The sequence below is a fragment of the Rissa tridactyla genome, chromosome 1, assembly GCF_028500815.1.
Source record: "Rissa tridactyla isolate bRisTri1 chromosome 1, bRisTri1.patW.cur.20221130, whole genome shotgun sequence".
Classification (NCBI taxonomy): Eukaryota; Metazoa; Chordata; class Aves; order Charadriiformes; family Laridae; genus Rissa; species Rissa tridactyla.
In genome coordinates this window covers 66,125,091-66,141,998 of record NC_071466.1, presented here as the reverse complement: position 1 = coordinate 66,141,998, position 16,908 = coordinate 66,125,091, and the positions used below count along the sequence as shown (strand labels likewise).

The window sequence follows — 16,908 nt, the reverse complement described above, 5'->3', positions numbered from 1 at the left end:
AAATTTTCCTGCTCTTCATTTCATATAGGCAACTATTTGAAAAGGCATAGCCAAAAAAAAAGGAATTTGTGAAAAGAAAACTTGGTGACTGTCAATCAGTGAGGGAACGATGGATGTAAACACCCTTTTGGAAAGCTCATTTACATCCTTTGGTCATGCAGAAGGATTAGCTCTCTCAAGCGATGTGTATTCAGAGCACAGAGAAAAGCTTACCACCATCACACCAATACACCTATCAAGCTGTATGTTATGGGCCAAGATGATGAAGCTACAATGCCAAGTTTAGTTTGCAAGGATGTGCTCTAGCATTTCTCAAAAATGTAATTCTAAGATAGTGGAAGGCAGAATCATCTTCTACTTACTAAGGCTGGACTGAGAAAATAGTTTTAAACCTAAGGTTGATAATCACTTATTTCTCAGAAGTATCTTGATCACTGTTCCCCTTTGTATCTGCTACCCAAACACTTCCACGTCCTTTTTTATGTAGAGTATCAATACAAATATTTTTAATGAATGTATAACAAAACTAGCACCCATTACAATTCTTCCTTTGCCTTTTAGGGGAAACAGGATCTGATTTCTTCTTTTCCATGCAGTTCCAACAAAAATTCAAACATAGTCCTTCTGCCTCTCTGCCACAACTTTATTTCACTAGGAATTCATGTCATCTCTGGGGTCAGTTGCCATTAGCTGATCTGTGTTCCTCAAATAAAGTAAAACAGAAACCAGTGCTATATTAAAATTTCATTATGGGTAGCTGTCACCTGAAAAGCCTTCCACAAAGGAGGGTCTGAAAAGCCTCTCCAAAAGGGACACAATTTCAATACAAAGTGGAATGGTACCCCACCTGATTTTGTATATATAAAAGTATTAAACAAACAAGCAAACAAACATGGTAACAACATGGTAACAACAGTCTCTCCTTGAAAGAATTTGGAATTAGAGATACTGAAATAGTTCCAGAATATTTTATCACTCATACCACTGGCCAGCAACTAAGTCCTGTAGGATAAAAAAAGGTGCTGCTGTGGAAAAGTAAGATATCAGTTAATACACGTCCTTGTGCAGCATTTCACCAATGAATCACAAACTGTATCTAGCTGGGAATGTCAGTTTTAGATAAATGATTTTATTGTGGCCACAAAGTGTCTACCGCACAAGAAATAAAAAAGAAAAAAAGGCAAAACCAAAGAAGGCTGATTTCTTCTGCATAAAATAAAATATTGGAATGCTCCTTCAGACTGTCCGAATGCATGTGCCATCCATCTACTAAATAGGCGACATGAGCTTACATTTGGATAGCTAGAAGTGGTCTCATGGCTGAGGCTATGCAATTTAATAAAACATATTCTGTTATGGCTGTTTTGTCTAGGAAAGGTCACATGACAAAATTAAATGAAGTCTCAGCAGGGTTAACTAAAGAAATAACATGCTGAGAAGTTAAAACCTACTACACCTCATCATAGAAGTAGGTGAAAATTCCTGTGAACACAGCAGGGCTGTACGAGCTCTTCTGCTTCACCATAGTGACTCTGAAGTAAAGTCCTGAGTGGGGCAGGCAATGCCCTGCGCCCTTGGAGCCATCTGGCTCCTATTGCAAGAGACGTGCTGCGCGGACGTGCTGTGCTCCCGTACCACGGGAGCCATGCCTCTCCCAGCACTACTGCATCACACAGATAAAGCCTCACATACTTTAATGGACATAGACTTGAATGGGAGTCGAGAGACACTTGACTGTTTCCATGACCTGTGGTCCTAATTCAGAGAAATCACTTATATTGCCTATAAAAAGGAGACTATGATATATACTTTCTTCTGCAAAACTTAAGAGGTCTACAGAGGCAAAATACCATGCAACAGCTAAACACATTATTCAGGAAAAGGTAAATATTTTTTTGGTTTACTACGTGAATTAGACATCAGGGAGGAAAGATTCTACTAGTCCATTTTATTTAACTGCGTCATTGCTCTTTATGATCCTTCCCCAACTATATACACTTCCATTTCTGTAGAAAGACCAGACTTTCTGCAGGAGGAAGAGATGCAACTCTTGCTACTCTGTCTGGTTCTTCTGCTATAATACAGTTTTCTTAGAAACAACTAGAGGAAAATAGTACAGGCAACTTTATCAACCTTCCCTCCTGCTTTATGGCTTGTTATGTTCATTGGCCATGAGTTCTTTCCATTTGTGTGCATGCTCTTGAGGTCAAAGAATATACTAGCATAAAGGTATATAGAAGATAGTAGCATTTCTTGACTGCGCTATTTGAGTTCTGCTGTGAAGGAACCAAGACCTAACCTAGTTTTAAGCTCTACTAGAAGGGAAGCAGACATTTTCTACTTTTAAAGGAGTGCAGGTTAAACTGTCAATAAATATAGTCCCTCCCAAACAAGGAAACCTAAGAAAACACTGAGAACTAACACTGAAAACTGACATTGCTGTTTTTGGTAGAGCACTCATATTTCCCGAAACGATCACAAAATGAAGGCCGTTCATGTATAGAATAGGACCGACAAATCTGTGCTCACTTCTGCCCATGTTCCAGTGTGGCTGTATACAAAGCTGTTCTGGCATAGCAGGTACGCAGCTGCTCTAGGAAAATACTGTTCCCAAGCTAATGATCACTGCTAGGAAGTGACTGTAAATTGTAATCAGAGTGAAGTAAAATTGTACTGTAGTCATTTACCAGAGCCCAGCTGATGAGCAGTAACTCACTCAGTCCTGGTAATTCAGAAGCTTTCAGTCTTTACTGAGCAATGACTCCCTCAGACCGCAGCTTCTAAAAACACTGTCCCCTGTCTTTCAGCTTTCAAATTTCATACCAAAAATCATAACTCCACTCACTAGTGCTTGTTCCATACACTTATTTAATGTTATTTTAGAATTACATGTCCTATTTTTAGTGTTATAAATACAATGTATCACACATATATTCTATAAAATGAAGGCTTACCAACACTTACCAAGTACAAGGAAAACCGAACACTTAGTTAATACTGTTTTTAACTCTTCATGCTGCCTTCTATTAATTGTCTAGAAAACTTTTCTCCTTGCAAACTGTCAGTCACACCATCTTGCTGCAGAAGTTACCAGATTCTTGGTGCAGACATAATTAACCTTACTTTTCTAGTTCTTTGACATCCATTGTCCTATGCATTGTTCATTAATCGTTTCTAGACCAATTCTTGGTTTGTCTTTGACGTTTCAATACTTTAACGCCCTGTCATTCCAACGCACTCACTGGAGTGAATGAGTTATTTTACCTGTTTTATCCAGCTCTCTCTTCCTGAACTGTCTTCAAACATAGTCTATTAAAATGAATTGCTTAAATTGACATGTAATTTAGTATCATATTGCTCTCTTAATTATGATATTAAACTGTCTATCAACTGACCTGATTTGAAGCACCAGAAAGATTCATGCGGCTGCTTGGAACATCCCCAGATTAGGGCAATCATGCGGTTTTAATCTTTCTTGAAAATAGTTGTAATTTTAGTATTTTTGAAGAAAGCAGGCAAATATATCACAAAGAATGCCTTGTCTTATAATAATTTGAAACAAGAGGTTCATTTTCCCCAAATTACTTTTGCGATGCCATTTTAAAATATGTTAATCTAAATGTGATGAAAAAGTAATTTTTATGGCTCCCCCACTGTTTGGCTGTAACATTTAATGTTAACGCTCCGCAATCACAGGCCTTGACACTGGGCGTGTTTGCAGACATGATGCAATGTTTTGCATGAGGACCCTATCTGGGCTAACAAGCCTGTTTATCATCAGGGTTAACGAGCCCAGGCAGAATACTGAACTAGGCTAGACTGCTAGACAGCTCAAGATTTTGAGCTCAGGCTGTTTTGGGTATGTCTGCATGATTACATTGTGCCATGGGGAGATACAAACTGCTTCTTTTCATTGAAACGGCAACCTATCACTTCAGGAATCAGACGTGTTAATCACATTATAGAGTTCATATATAAATGAACTCTATAATTCCCTCACCTCTATTCTATTCTATTTTCAGGAATGCAGTTCAGTAGTTTCTGAGGTAATGACTCAAGGTATTACTCAATATTACTCAACAAAACGCTTTCAGTCCGGGTGGAGGGACAGCAAGTGTCTCTTGAAATATATCTATTTAGAAAAAATAAAAATGCAAAGTTGAATTTGAAATTCCTGTGTTTGCTATGCAGAAATCATAAATTAAATTACGTTTTACTCATTTTTCTTTAAGTCTCATGTTTTCTCTCCAAGCATCCTCTGCAGTCACCAAGCAGAAAATGACTTACCCCAGAAAATGGAATTCATGGTATTTCATGATGTCAGATGCATAACTTATACGAGTTTCATGACAATAAACAATGCAGAAGCGGGTCAAAGGAAAACAACCAGTGAGTCCCAAGATGCACCCCTCTTTTCTCAGATACACTTTAAATGCATACAGTATTTTATCCTTATTAACCAGTAGATTTTATGAATATATTTTTTTACATATATTCAGTCTGTTAAAATTTTTTTATTTTTATTTTTTCACTTGATATTTTCCCCCAAAGTAGACATTCACACTGAGTAAATGACTGTGAATACTGGCGGATATCAATAGTCCTTAATCCAGCAAATGTTCAAGCAAGGTAGAACTGTAACAGCAAAAAGAGTTAGTGACAGCAGAACTGGAATATGCTTTATTGCATTCTTACTTACTCTTTTGAAGATAGAGGTAAGCTCACCTTGTTTGTGCTTTCAAACATGTGGAAATCGGGTAGTGATGTAAACATGCTACACAAACTGAACTAATGTGGCTCTATGACTTCTATTTCACTAGAAAGCTGAGCATAAAACAATAGATTGACTGGGATGAAGGGGCAAATTCTGATTTCAAACAACAACAGGTCCTTTGTTGTTGCCAATGCCCTCTTTATTCTTTACTATGCTTTGATTTTCTATTCTATGCTTTGATTTTCTTCTGCTGCATTACAGAATGAATGAACAACTGAACAATAACTTAGACATCTCTTTCAGCATGTTGTGTAGAGCTGCTAATGCTTTCTGAAATGTGTAATTCACAAGAGCTTTGGTGTTCAGAGACTAATGTTGAAGGTGGGCAAAGAGTTCCATAATTTTCAAAAAATGTTTGCTATTTAAACGGACTTTTAAGCATTCAGTGAGCTAAAGTTTAATTTATTTTCCACAGATATAATTACATTTTTTAAAAAGTCACATGTTGTAAAGTCACACAGAGGTGAATCTGCCAGTAATGGCACTTAGCATAATGTAGTATTTTCATTCTATTTTTTCTCTAAGGCATCTGAAGACCTTTTGATCTTTCTTCCAATCCAGTGTATTGTCCTCCCACTCACTGACCTAGTTGAAGCATCACTTCCACAAGCACGAAAACAGACAACACTAAGTATTTTCCTCAGATTGTCTTTCAGTGCTTATACTACTCCTCTTCCAAATCATTATGGTAGATGTTTACTAGATTCTTTTAAAATGATGAATAACTGTACAAAGCCCAGGTTTTAATTCATACCCATATAGGCAGTATGGAAAAAAAAATAGTTTAAGAGCCAATTTTCTCCTCCGTGTATTCTCCTCCATATTCTGATCAAAACCCAAAAACTTAATAGAGGAACTAACATTAACAGTGACAGTAATTTCAGCAAAACATAGCTACTTACCTGTTCAAAAGTATTCTTTTGAAATTCTTCAAATCCAAATATATCCAGTACTCCAATTTCAAATACCCGGTCACTGGGAAAAAAATATATTACAGATAATAAGAATTCAAGCAAGTGAATAATAGATCTGTTGTTTCTGACAAAAGTATTTCTGTTCTAGGATGAAAGCAGGCTGTATTTAAAAAATGCAGTATGAAATACACAAGCAAACCATGTATACAACAGCATCAAAATTCTACCCACCAAGGTACTCTATGGAACATAAATTAAAAAAAAGCAGGGTTCAAGATTGTTTTAGCAGCCACTTCAAAACCTAAATTTGTAAGAGAAGGAAAAAATCTTAGCTTCTTTAAGTCCACTTCCTAAGGGTGTGCGTATCTATTCGCTCAGATGAGGGACAGCCATTTAGGGGAAGTTTCAAAATTGCTTGGTTGCACGCAGTTACCCCTTCCAGTTTATATTTCTTCGACAGCAAGAATTGCTCCTACTAAATGTACTTCAAGGGAAACTTGCTAAGCCAACGTCCTCTCTGTGCCAGCATCAAGTAGAGGCTGCGAGCTCAGGCTGCACCAGCGGTTATATCTCTCAGGGGAAAAAACAGTCAAGATTTCAGAACAAAGACGACAGACGTTTCTTCTCTGTATATAGAAAAGAATACTTGTTGCCAGTGCATCTAATTTGTCACGTGCCGCTGCTTGCATTCAGGGAAGGGCATTTATTTGGGCCCAGTGGAAGGATTAGGGCAGGGTAGTCACCTAGGATTGGGACAGGAGAAATGGGAAAGGGACAGAGGTGTTATTATTCTGTACTCACTTAGGATTAAGTCAGTGTAAACCTGATTTATAGAAGAAACTAAGTACAGGGAGGAAAATTAATGTTTTGGGATATCCCGTTACTTGCTTTGGAAGGATTTGAGAACTCTACATGAAAGGGCTGGGCTCACTGAGGCTGGGCTTTTTCTTTATTTTCTCCACTGTATCATTAAGCAGAGAACATAAAAAGAGGGTTACAGTAAAAAAAATTGTTGCAGTTTGCCTATGTGAATGCAGTGGGACTTTGCCCAGAGTGAAATGATCTGCCAGCAGGATGAAAGGCTTTGCAATATAGCCAACGGCTCTCTGGAACAGGGAAAACCAGCAAAAGGAAAAATCATTCAGTTTCCTGAGAAAGGAGATGGACACTTTCTAAAGCAGGTGAGTTTTGCTTTCTCTGTGCCAACATAATTTGTGAATGTATGGTGTTATATGCATACAAATAATATTGCAGCCTGCTGTTTCCGAAATCTACTTTTCCTTCCACATTTTTCCTCCACGTTGTATGTTTCCTCTATGCCTAAATCTTTGCGTATATCAGGATATAGACATAGAGGACAAAAAGGTGATCCACTGTTGAAGCACTTTACTATAGTTCTATTACAGCCACTGTAAACACTACCATTTAATTAGGCAAGGATCCAGCCCTGAAAACAAATTCCCATATAGCAAACAAAAAAAGTAAAATAATAAATAAAAAAAAAAGAGTACTAGAAAACAAGCTAGGCAAAACAATCCTCGTGGACAAGCAGACCCTTCTTCAGATATTATACCCAAGAAGTTGGTCTTCATTTGTAAGGTATACTAGTTCAATGCATTACTGATTGTCCCAAGCCTGGCTATGTGCGTAAACGTCAGGCAGAGAGAGTTGCACGATAAACCTAGTCTAGAATGACTTTGTTGGGCAGGAGAGGTAATCGTGAGCTCAATTAGCCTCCAAGGGAATTTCCACGACAAGAAGCATAAAGATATATCACCGCCTTCATTTCTAGCAATGAGTGCAATTTAAATTGTATTTTAAAATGTAAGCCTCATTCTCAAGTGTTCCTGATTAGAGATGGGTGTACATTCCTTGTCACAATATGTTTTCAACAAAACCACTCCATTTCTACAAAAAAGAAGTAGACATTTTGAAAATAAACTACCTCAGAGACTAATAATGAAAATCCAGAATTAGTATGGTATTGAAATAAGTACTGGAAAAAAAATAGTTTGGAATTTCAGAATACTTAAGTTTTCATTCTTAGTTTGTTATTTTGTCATTTATCTATAGCCTTCCTTATAGGAAAGAAAAACATGAACTGCTATGTAATATTGCACAACAGCTGAAATAGTGCATTGTATTTCACAATTATTAAGAGTCACTTAACACGGATGGAATAGCTTAACCCTTCTCTGATTCAATGAATAGATGTGAGACTGGATTACTTACATCCCAGTTGAGTGCCATGACTCTTATTTTGTCAAATTAGTCTCTCCTACTTTTTCTCAAGGTATATATAAACACTTGCATAAGGAAAAGACCTAAACAAACTGACTTAATGAATTATTACGAATCAGTCAAAACAGGAACGTGGCCCTAGTTTCTAAAACTCCAGGTAAAAGCCTTAGCAGCCAACCTATTGCCTACCTCAGATAACATTCCTTATCAAAACTGTGATACTTCCAAGAAATACCTTGATTCATTGCAGATGCATTTGTTGACAAGAAAACATGTCATCACAATTCTTTTTATGAACTCCACCTGATAATCTTGGCTTTGTATTATTAGAAGATGCACACACTACATGAAAAGAGCTGGAGGTTTTACATAATTAATATCTTGCCTACAGGGTACGTATAACATAACAAGGCTCTGTATCCTTTACAACAGCGACATTTTATTACTACATTGTGGCATTTATTTGCAAAATCTCACAAACCTTGGTAGTAATTTTCTGTATTAAATTATTGCCCAGACTTTGAAAATTAAATAGCAACAGACAGCACAACATCAAAATGAAAAGTGCTATTTTGTATGTGGCTACAAATTGCTTTGCTTTGTTTTTTTTTTTCTTCTTGTCTTCCTCTGTTTTATACCACTTTTCTTCAGAGGGGGAGGGTCCATATATGTTTTTCTTGGCTAGCTGTCAATCATATTAATTCCAGCAAAATTACTTTCGCTAAATTAATCATAGCAGAGATTCCCAAGGCAAAATAAAGCATGAATGATCCCACGTTTACAAATGAAAGGGCATGTCACCAGTGTCCGAAAGAACAAATATTAGAGAAGGGCACTTTTTGTTCTGAAAAATCCTCTTATTTTACTTTATTCTTTTATGGTTACTAAACATTACTGACACTTTTCCTCATTATGGCTCAGATATTCAGTATTTACTATGTATAAATAAAACAGCTACATTTTTAGTGGGGACAGAGACTTTGATTTCAGGTTTGACTATTTCTTAGCACAGAAATTAGAAAAACAGCCATTTGCCAATATCCGAAGAATGTTTTTATCTCTTAGACCAATACATAGCTGTGAATAGTTAAAAACAGGAATAGATGTTAACCGTAAGTCATTTGATTTTTGTGATTTACAAAACAGCATATTGACTGATAGTATTTCACAATGTCTCCCGTTTGGCCTTTTTTCTCAGAATGGCATGTCTGTAAAGATGTCCTTATAGACTAGAAATACCTTTTGATCTTGCACACTTAACAACTGCATTATGAAGAAACTACACAAAAATTCTTGGCAACTCCTAGAAACAATACACTCACACCAGACATCCTGTCTGATGATCTACTGTCTTGGCAGACATCTTGCCGTTCATCAAGAGATGCTCTTGATCCGTTTGCCATTCCTGGCAAGGTGAATAGAATTCCCTTTACAATATTTCTGACCCAATGCTTCAGACAAACCTATAGGATGTTATTTGTTCACTCTTTTTTCATCCCAGACGGTTTTCAGGTCTGAAATCCATAGGGTTCTTTCCCATTGTCATTGTTTTGTAATCTGCCTACGTAAAGAAGTGAGGTGAATCTGCTGAGGCAGGATGATCTAACGTGCCTTTTCATCTGCCCCAGATATAAAGTTTCTTGTTCTTCCTCCAACTTCTGCCAGTAACCAGGAAGGAGGCCAGTTGGTTTATGTCTGATGTGGATAAACCAGAAATGATACTAATTAATGAGGAAATATTCCTTGGAACAGATGACATATATAACCTAGCCTTCAAATGAGGACCCTCAGAATCCAACTTAAGACTCCCTCCTGTTCTCATAGATATCGTGCTTGAAGGGAACAGGCTGAATACTCCCAGTTGGATATGTTCTTAATCTTGAACAATTACTAAACCAAATAAGTTTCTCTCTTTTGAGAGATATTTTTCTGAGATATTTTTAAGATTCTGAGATTTTTGCTGAGGCCTGGTGTCATTGCCACATCTTTCAGTCATCTTGCTCAACTACTGTAATTTTTCTTCTAATATTACCTTTTACCCAGGTTGTGAGTGGTACAGATAGCGACACTGGTTGGACACAGCAGAAAGAAACACTGGTACCATATCCGGCAAACGTTTCTTTGAGTAACTTGACAGGTATGGCAGGAAGGGAGAAATACTTTTGCTAATAGACTCAAGATCTATAGACTTCTCATCAGTAGCACATACTCTTCCCCAGCTCTTTAAAGCAAAATTTGTTCTGTGTTTTAAAAAAAGGCATTGTCTTGTTTAATGTAACACTGGAAATGATCCAGACTGAAACAGATCTCAAAATATGATATGCACCATATTGTATTAGATGCTTTGTATTGTTTGTCTTGTTTAAACATTTCCCTACCTCCACATACAGAGACAATTCTCATTATGCTGTGGGTTCATCTTCTGAACAGGAACTCTCTTTCTGTCCTTACTGCATTCACAACACCCTTCTACTGAGTTCAATAATAGATAAACACAGATTTTAGTTTATGCTCTGATTTTTTTCTTATCTGTGAAGAGTTCTATTTCAAAATATCCCATTCTATTAATCAGATAACATTTATTAAGAAGTTTTAAAATGAGATTCCTGAGATCTTTCCTTTGCCCAAATAAGTGTTGCCACTGCTACTCTCTGGCTACATTTGAATTTCACTGGGAATAAGATTACACATTCAGAATAACCAAGCTTTCAGAAAACATCTATTTAGAAATATTCTGTATGCTCTATTTGAAACAGAAATCTCCTCTGGCTGACCTGGTGACACAGACACAGGGTATAACTGAATGTTAGCTTTCTTTGCTTGTCTGTAATACAGCAGGTATATCAGCAGTAGCCCCATCTTCAGGCCACGTAAGAGAGAAATGCCTTCCTAACTAGCTAATAAAACATCATGCTTTCTACTTAATAGCAGGCACTGAAGACAGAATCAAATTTTTCTCAAGCATATATATCTAATTGAGTGGTTTTTCATCAAAAAAGAAAAACAATGTTTCACAAACACTCTTAAATCCCCAAAATTGTGAAGTCCTATTGCAGAATGAGTCAGGAGTGCTTAAAATATCATCTTAAGACATTTTATCACTAACATTTGGATCCTGAGATCCAACCTTGCCAACATGCAATCAAGTACCTTGAAATGACACATTTAGCAACCATGAATGCTCTGGTTTCTTTTACCTACAAAACCGAAAATCAGCATACTTTTTTGAATGGAAGTAAAACAGTAGTACAGAATCACAGAATGGTAGGGGTTGGAAGGGGCCTCTGGGGATCATCTAGTCCAACCCCCCTGCCAGAGCAGGGTCACACAGAGCAGGTTGCACAGGAACGCGTCCAGGCGGGTTTTGAATGTCTCCAGAGACGGAGACTCCACCACCTCTCTGGGCAGCCTGTTCCAGTGCTCTGACACCCTCAAAGGAAAGAAGTTCCTCCTCATGTTGAGATGGAACTTCCTATGTTCAAATTTGTGCCTGTTACCCCTTGTCCTGTCGCTGGGCACCACTGAAAAGAGCCTGGCCCCATCCTCCTGACACCCACCCTTTAAGTATTTATAAGCATTTATAAGAACCCCCCTCAGTCATCTTTTTTCCAGACTGGAGAGACCTAAATCCCTCAGCCTTTCTTCATCAGAGAGGTGTTCCAGTCCCCTAATCATCTTGGTAGCCCTTTGCTGCACCCTCTCCAGCAGTTCCCTGTCCTTCTTGAACCGGGGAGCCCAGAGCTGGACACAGTACTCCAGTAAACTTTGAAGAGTTAAGAGTCTTGTGAAGAACTTCATATAGACAGTTTTTACAATAATAAAAGCAGTAGAATAGGAAATCACTATATAAATGAGTGCATATAAATATTAATTTTTTAAAAAAATAATTATAAGCACCTGTGAAAAATTTTAATAGCTTTCCTCTAATTCCATTCTAGAGGCCAATTACAGAAAAGCGGTTTCTCCCCACTGAATTTCTTTGAAACAGTATCAAGATGTAATAAAGTAATAAAAGTAATAAACCTCAAAGGTACCTTGCAACCAGTCCAAACTAGCATCCATGGTTATAATTTAGTTCTAACTAGACAAAATCATAAGTAACTTTTTATGAATAAGAACAACATTTCTGAAGGTGTATTATCTCAACACTGTCATTAAAACTTTTGTTTTATATTTATTGGATAGTATTATAAAGTAACGCATTTGCTGGATTCTGCAACACTTTCATCCTCTTATACCTATGCTTAATACCTCTAGAACTTGGTCTTTGTAGCTTTTCAAAGGATTGTCTCCCCTTGCCTTAGATCTAATGGCAATCCTCACTCTTACCTTGCCTGAAACCTGCCACAAGCTATTTCATGGTAAATATAAATCAATATTAATGAACAAAATCGGGTAGCTTCACCATAAAAGTTAAACACAGGTAACTAGTTTCCTCAAATATGCCAAGATAAAATGTTTCTCTTAGAGTTACTAAGCCAATAAATCTAATTTTATTGCTTCGTAAATTCTCACTGAAGTGGGATGGAAGTACAGTTAAGCTACCTTACAACACGACAACAGAACTGAGTTAGAAACCTTATTCCATGTTTCTGATGAAGGCTTCATCCCATCTGATAAATAGTAACTGTGTAAGTTTCCAACTGGGGAATGAAGTGTGGCCTGAAAGCATCAGCCTTATTTAGCCACATTAAGTAATGTCTTTGGTCGATCTTTAAGCAGATTTTTATTAAAACTGCACCAAACTGGAGGTATAATGCGGCTAATTGATAGAATTGCTCACATGTAGATGAAGTAAATCTTAACCACAAATCACAGATTCATGCAATGACTTACATTAATCCAACTTGCATCTTACACTGTGCTATGCTTTGATTTACTACTACAGGTTATATAATATGATTAGGCTGGAGCAAAAAAAAAGCTGGGGGTGAGGGAGGTATTTTCTTATCTTAAGCTGGCTAACTCAAGTGAGGTTGAAATATCAATGAAGGATGGTCAACTTCATTTTCACTTAAAATAACCTGTTTAGCTTCAAGTTTGGAAAGGGACCTGAGGCTGAATTTGGCCTGCTAAAATTTGATGTCTTGTCACCACTGCCAAAATACCCAGAGCTGGTTAGCTTCCTTTAGCCAGCCTAAACGAAGAACTCCCCTTTTTCAAGCATAGGTATAATATAAAACTATTGCAAATTCCTCATTCCTGACATCAAACAGTCATCCTGGTTTTGCTAGGATTTACAACATCACGTAGTCTTCAAGTTACCACACAGGTGGAAATAGTTTCGCTGAGAAGTATTTCCACAAGGCAGAACTCACCTCAGGCACATATGGTTGCACTAAAATGAGACTACAGGTAAACAGCTTTTACTTTCATTATTTGAAGATCCTATGATACGTAGAAATTATAGGTTTACATTACTGAACAACAGAGATACACAACTTCCTATTCTGAAAGACTGTGAGATATCAAACTTCAAAATTATGAAATTACACATTGAAAAACTATTTCAAATAATTTTAATAGATTAATATACGGATTATAGATTTCTTCCTCAACAGCCACTACAAATGAACTCACTGTAATTAGGAATACCTGAGCTGGATTGTTGTCTGTCACAGACATGCACTGAGCTAAGCCCATGTTCCATAAGTCCCAGGAACGAATGGGAAAAAATTGAATGTGACCACATGCCATTGTCCTTCCTTGTTGTAAACACAGTATTTCAAATTAGGACATGGATTGGAAAGTTGCTCTAGAATGGTTGTCCAGGTGCCTGCAATTGTAAGGGGCCGTACAATCAGAAACAGATGAGTAAAACCATTTCATGTTACTGGCAAACCTTCATTTTGCCTCCAGCAGGAAGCTAGGCACTCTGGTGGTATATATAATGATGAAAGCTTTTATGTGCAGAAAGCTGAGTTACTCAGGCACGATAGCTTTTTCTGTTAGCTAAGCCTATAGAAGAGAAATGGGATTTATTACTAATTGGTCTACAAATAGGATAGGAATAATTAAAAAAAAAAAAGATTGTGAAGTCTTCAAACCGTTAACAACTCTAAAAGAGAGCACTTGATAAATATTTGTCCCATGAAGCCAACGCAGATATGATATACAGAAAAAAAATACTTCCTCTTTTTTGGAAGTTCCACATCTGTCTTTTGTGGATTTCCATTTACCAATAATGCTGAGGCATCTTGTACTTAGGGTTCATAAGACAGCTCATCTGAGCATGTGAGATGTTAAACCTTGGTTAAGTCACATGCTCAGATGATCATCTAATTAGGTCTACTGCCTTAGTTAGCTACTACGATTCCACTGAGACTTCTTTGGTTTGGTTGGGTTTTTGTTTGTTTCTTGACTGCTCCGCTGACAAACATTAATTAGCATTAATTTTTTCTAAGAAGCCACACTGGATAGCAGCAGGATTGAATTTAGCAGATGATAAACCAGAACATCCAGAACATTCTTAGAACATTTAATTCAGTGAAGTTTAAAAATTTATTTGAAGCCCTTTGAACAAAATTCTTTTTTTAATACCCTGTGCTAATGTCATAGTTTTGGGGAGAAAGAAAAAGCATATTCTGCACTAAAAAAACACTAAGCAGCTTTTTGCTTGTTGAAAGACTTATCTCCTTCTGTATTGTCAACTCTTAAAAGGCTACTAATTTTAACCACCAATCTAGATTATTGCATAAAGAACCGTGTCCCCAAACACATGCAAATACATAAACAAACATGCTACTGAGCAAATTATTTGAAATAATGGTCAGTGATTTAAATATACAAGCGTCGCTGTCACGCTATCATAAAATGCTTTAAATGATGGAATTTTGTTTCTTTTATGGATCTGGATTTGAACAGATAATGGCACACCTAATAGTTTGTAATGGCACTCCTACCTGCCAGTCTCATCCTGATTTTGAAGGTAGCAGTTGATTGTGTTGACTAAAAAGCTAAATAAACGACCATATAGAGATTTTGCCAAGAGATCCCGGTAAAATTCTGCAATCTCTATAGTGTGCCTCCGTACAATCATGTCTCCTAAGAGAGAAAGCAGAAAATGGAGATGAAAGCATGCTGTAAAGCTCACCTTAAGTAATTTTAGTTACAGTAAGTCCTTCCACCCTTTTTAATTCTCCTTTGCCAAACATATACATGGTATTAGGTTTTTTTTCTGAAGCCTTCAGTGAAAGATGAGAAGCCTGTCAACACTCGCAAGACCTTCAGTTTGGAAACATCTACCTTTGTACTTTTTTTCAATAGAGAAGGGTATGTGTACTACAAAGAACTAGCATTTCACTGAAAATAACTTTTAAAAAAAATTTTTTTTTTTCAGGACACTGAAAAAAAAAAACCACTATTGACTTTAGTTCTTAATATTATTATCTAGTCTGTTATCTTGACACACTTTTGTAAGATTAATCAAGTTAGCAGTCCACCAGCATCAGACTGCGAAACTGCTTTGCTCCATGTTAACAAAGACATTTCTAATTCAGTGGCCCAGTCTGGTTCATTGCATGGCAGACTATCCTACATATTTCTCAGAGAGAAAATTTACAAGACCATATAAGAAATAAGAAACACAAATTATCTGCTTTTAAAATTCTCAAATCAGAAGGATCAAAATGCCACCAGGTCTGACCTATGAGAATGTAAGCTTGGAAAAGATTACCTTTAAAATACTGAACATCAGTTGTTAAGGCTGAAGCAAGCTCATCCGGTGAAACCTGCAGCATCCCTGCCACTGAAACGAAAAGAAAATTTAAAGAAAGCCTGATTCATGTTCTCCTGCATATTTTATTTTTGTAACAGATTTTCTTATGTAGATGCTATTTTTGCACAGTGAAAGAACCCACACATTAAAGAAAAGAGTGCTGTCACAGGAGTAATCAAAATTAATGAACATATAAAATCAGATTACTATAATCAGCACTTTGTGAATTTTGAACGTATCTGTATATTACATTACAGCTTTCTTTCCCCTTTTAAGATTACTCAGGACTTTCCCCAGGGCTTGGCAGACTTTCTCTCGTGTTAGAGTTAAGGTATGTTGCTTATTGACATTCTGGATCCATAAGCCACTTTGAGGAGATTTTTTAGTGACCAAGAGGGCAAACTTCAAAGCATGAAAACAAGAGACCCTTTTAAGACATATATTTTGAAGGTAAGGAATTCAATTCAATGTAAATTGTTCGGCCGTTGACAAGCGGCACAAGAGTATTTTAAAAGAAGACTGCACAAAGTGCACTGTACAATTTCTTTTGGCAAATGATAGCATTAAATATGACATTGAATTAGAGAATTAGCAATACTAGCATTTTATTTCATCCCATAAAACCCTGTAGTTTATAAAACAACCAAAGCAATTGGATACTGCCTTCCCACAGAAACAGGGATTTTCAGAAGTCATTTTTTTTGGTCTCCCTGGAACTGTGTTTCCATCTGTCGGTGGCTCGGCGCAACTGCCTGGCTGTGGGACCAAACAGGCGACGCTCCAAGGTCACGTCCTACTGACCTTGTTCCAGTAGCTGCAGGTCTGACACGAATGCTGTCTCAGCGTCTGTCAGGGCCGTAAAGCGAATGTCTCCAAGATGCAGAATTGCTGAGAGAATTACAAACAGGTTCTCCACCTCCTGCACATATTTTATGTAGAATTAAAGATAAAGGAGAGATCTGTTGGGCACACCAGTGAAAGGCAACGCTTTGTAAAAACGCGGATTGTTCTATTAGTTTGTGTCGCTGGTGTTTGCTAAGTTTAAAAGTATTAATGTGTGAACTATTAACAGGAAATTTGGATTTAGAAATCAAACTGGAATCTATCTAGGATGTAAAACAAGAAGATTACCTTTTTTTTTTTTTCTATTGCTTTAATGTAAATCACATTAACTTCTGAGTTCAGAATTTTTTCAGAATGTGATAAAAAAATACTGAAATATCTTTAATGGATGCACTATTTCTGCAAGAAATAAACGTATC

At 36.9% G+C, this 16,908-nt stretch overlaps 1 protein-coding gene across 2 annotated transcripts in view; it reads right to left on the bottom strand.

Moving 5' to 3' along the window:
* The window catches only part of MYO16 (myosin XVI), a 327,046-nt gene that overhangs the window by 116,035 nt on the left and 194,103 nt on the right, over positions 1 to 16,908 (bottom strand). For both annotated transcript variants that reach the window (XM_054193468.1, XM_054193479.1), the window contains exons 18-21: positions 16,448 to 16,565; positions 15,605 to 15,676; positions 14,832 to 14,973; positions 5,677 to 5,749 (exon numbers count right to left, since the gene is read on the bottom strand). In XM_054193468.1, the coding sequence (XP_054049443.1) occupies positions 5,677 to 5,749; positions 14,832 to 14,973; positions 15,605 to 15,676; positions 16,448 to 16,565 (405 nt within the window). The remainder of the gene's footprint in view (positions 1 to 5,676; positions 5,750 to 14,831; positions 14,974 to 15,604; positions 15,677 to 16,447; positions 16,566 to 16,908) is intronic.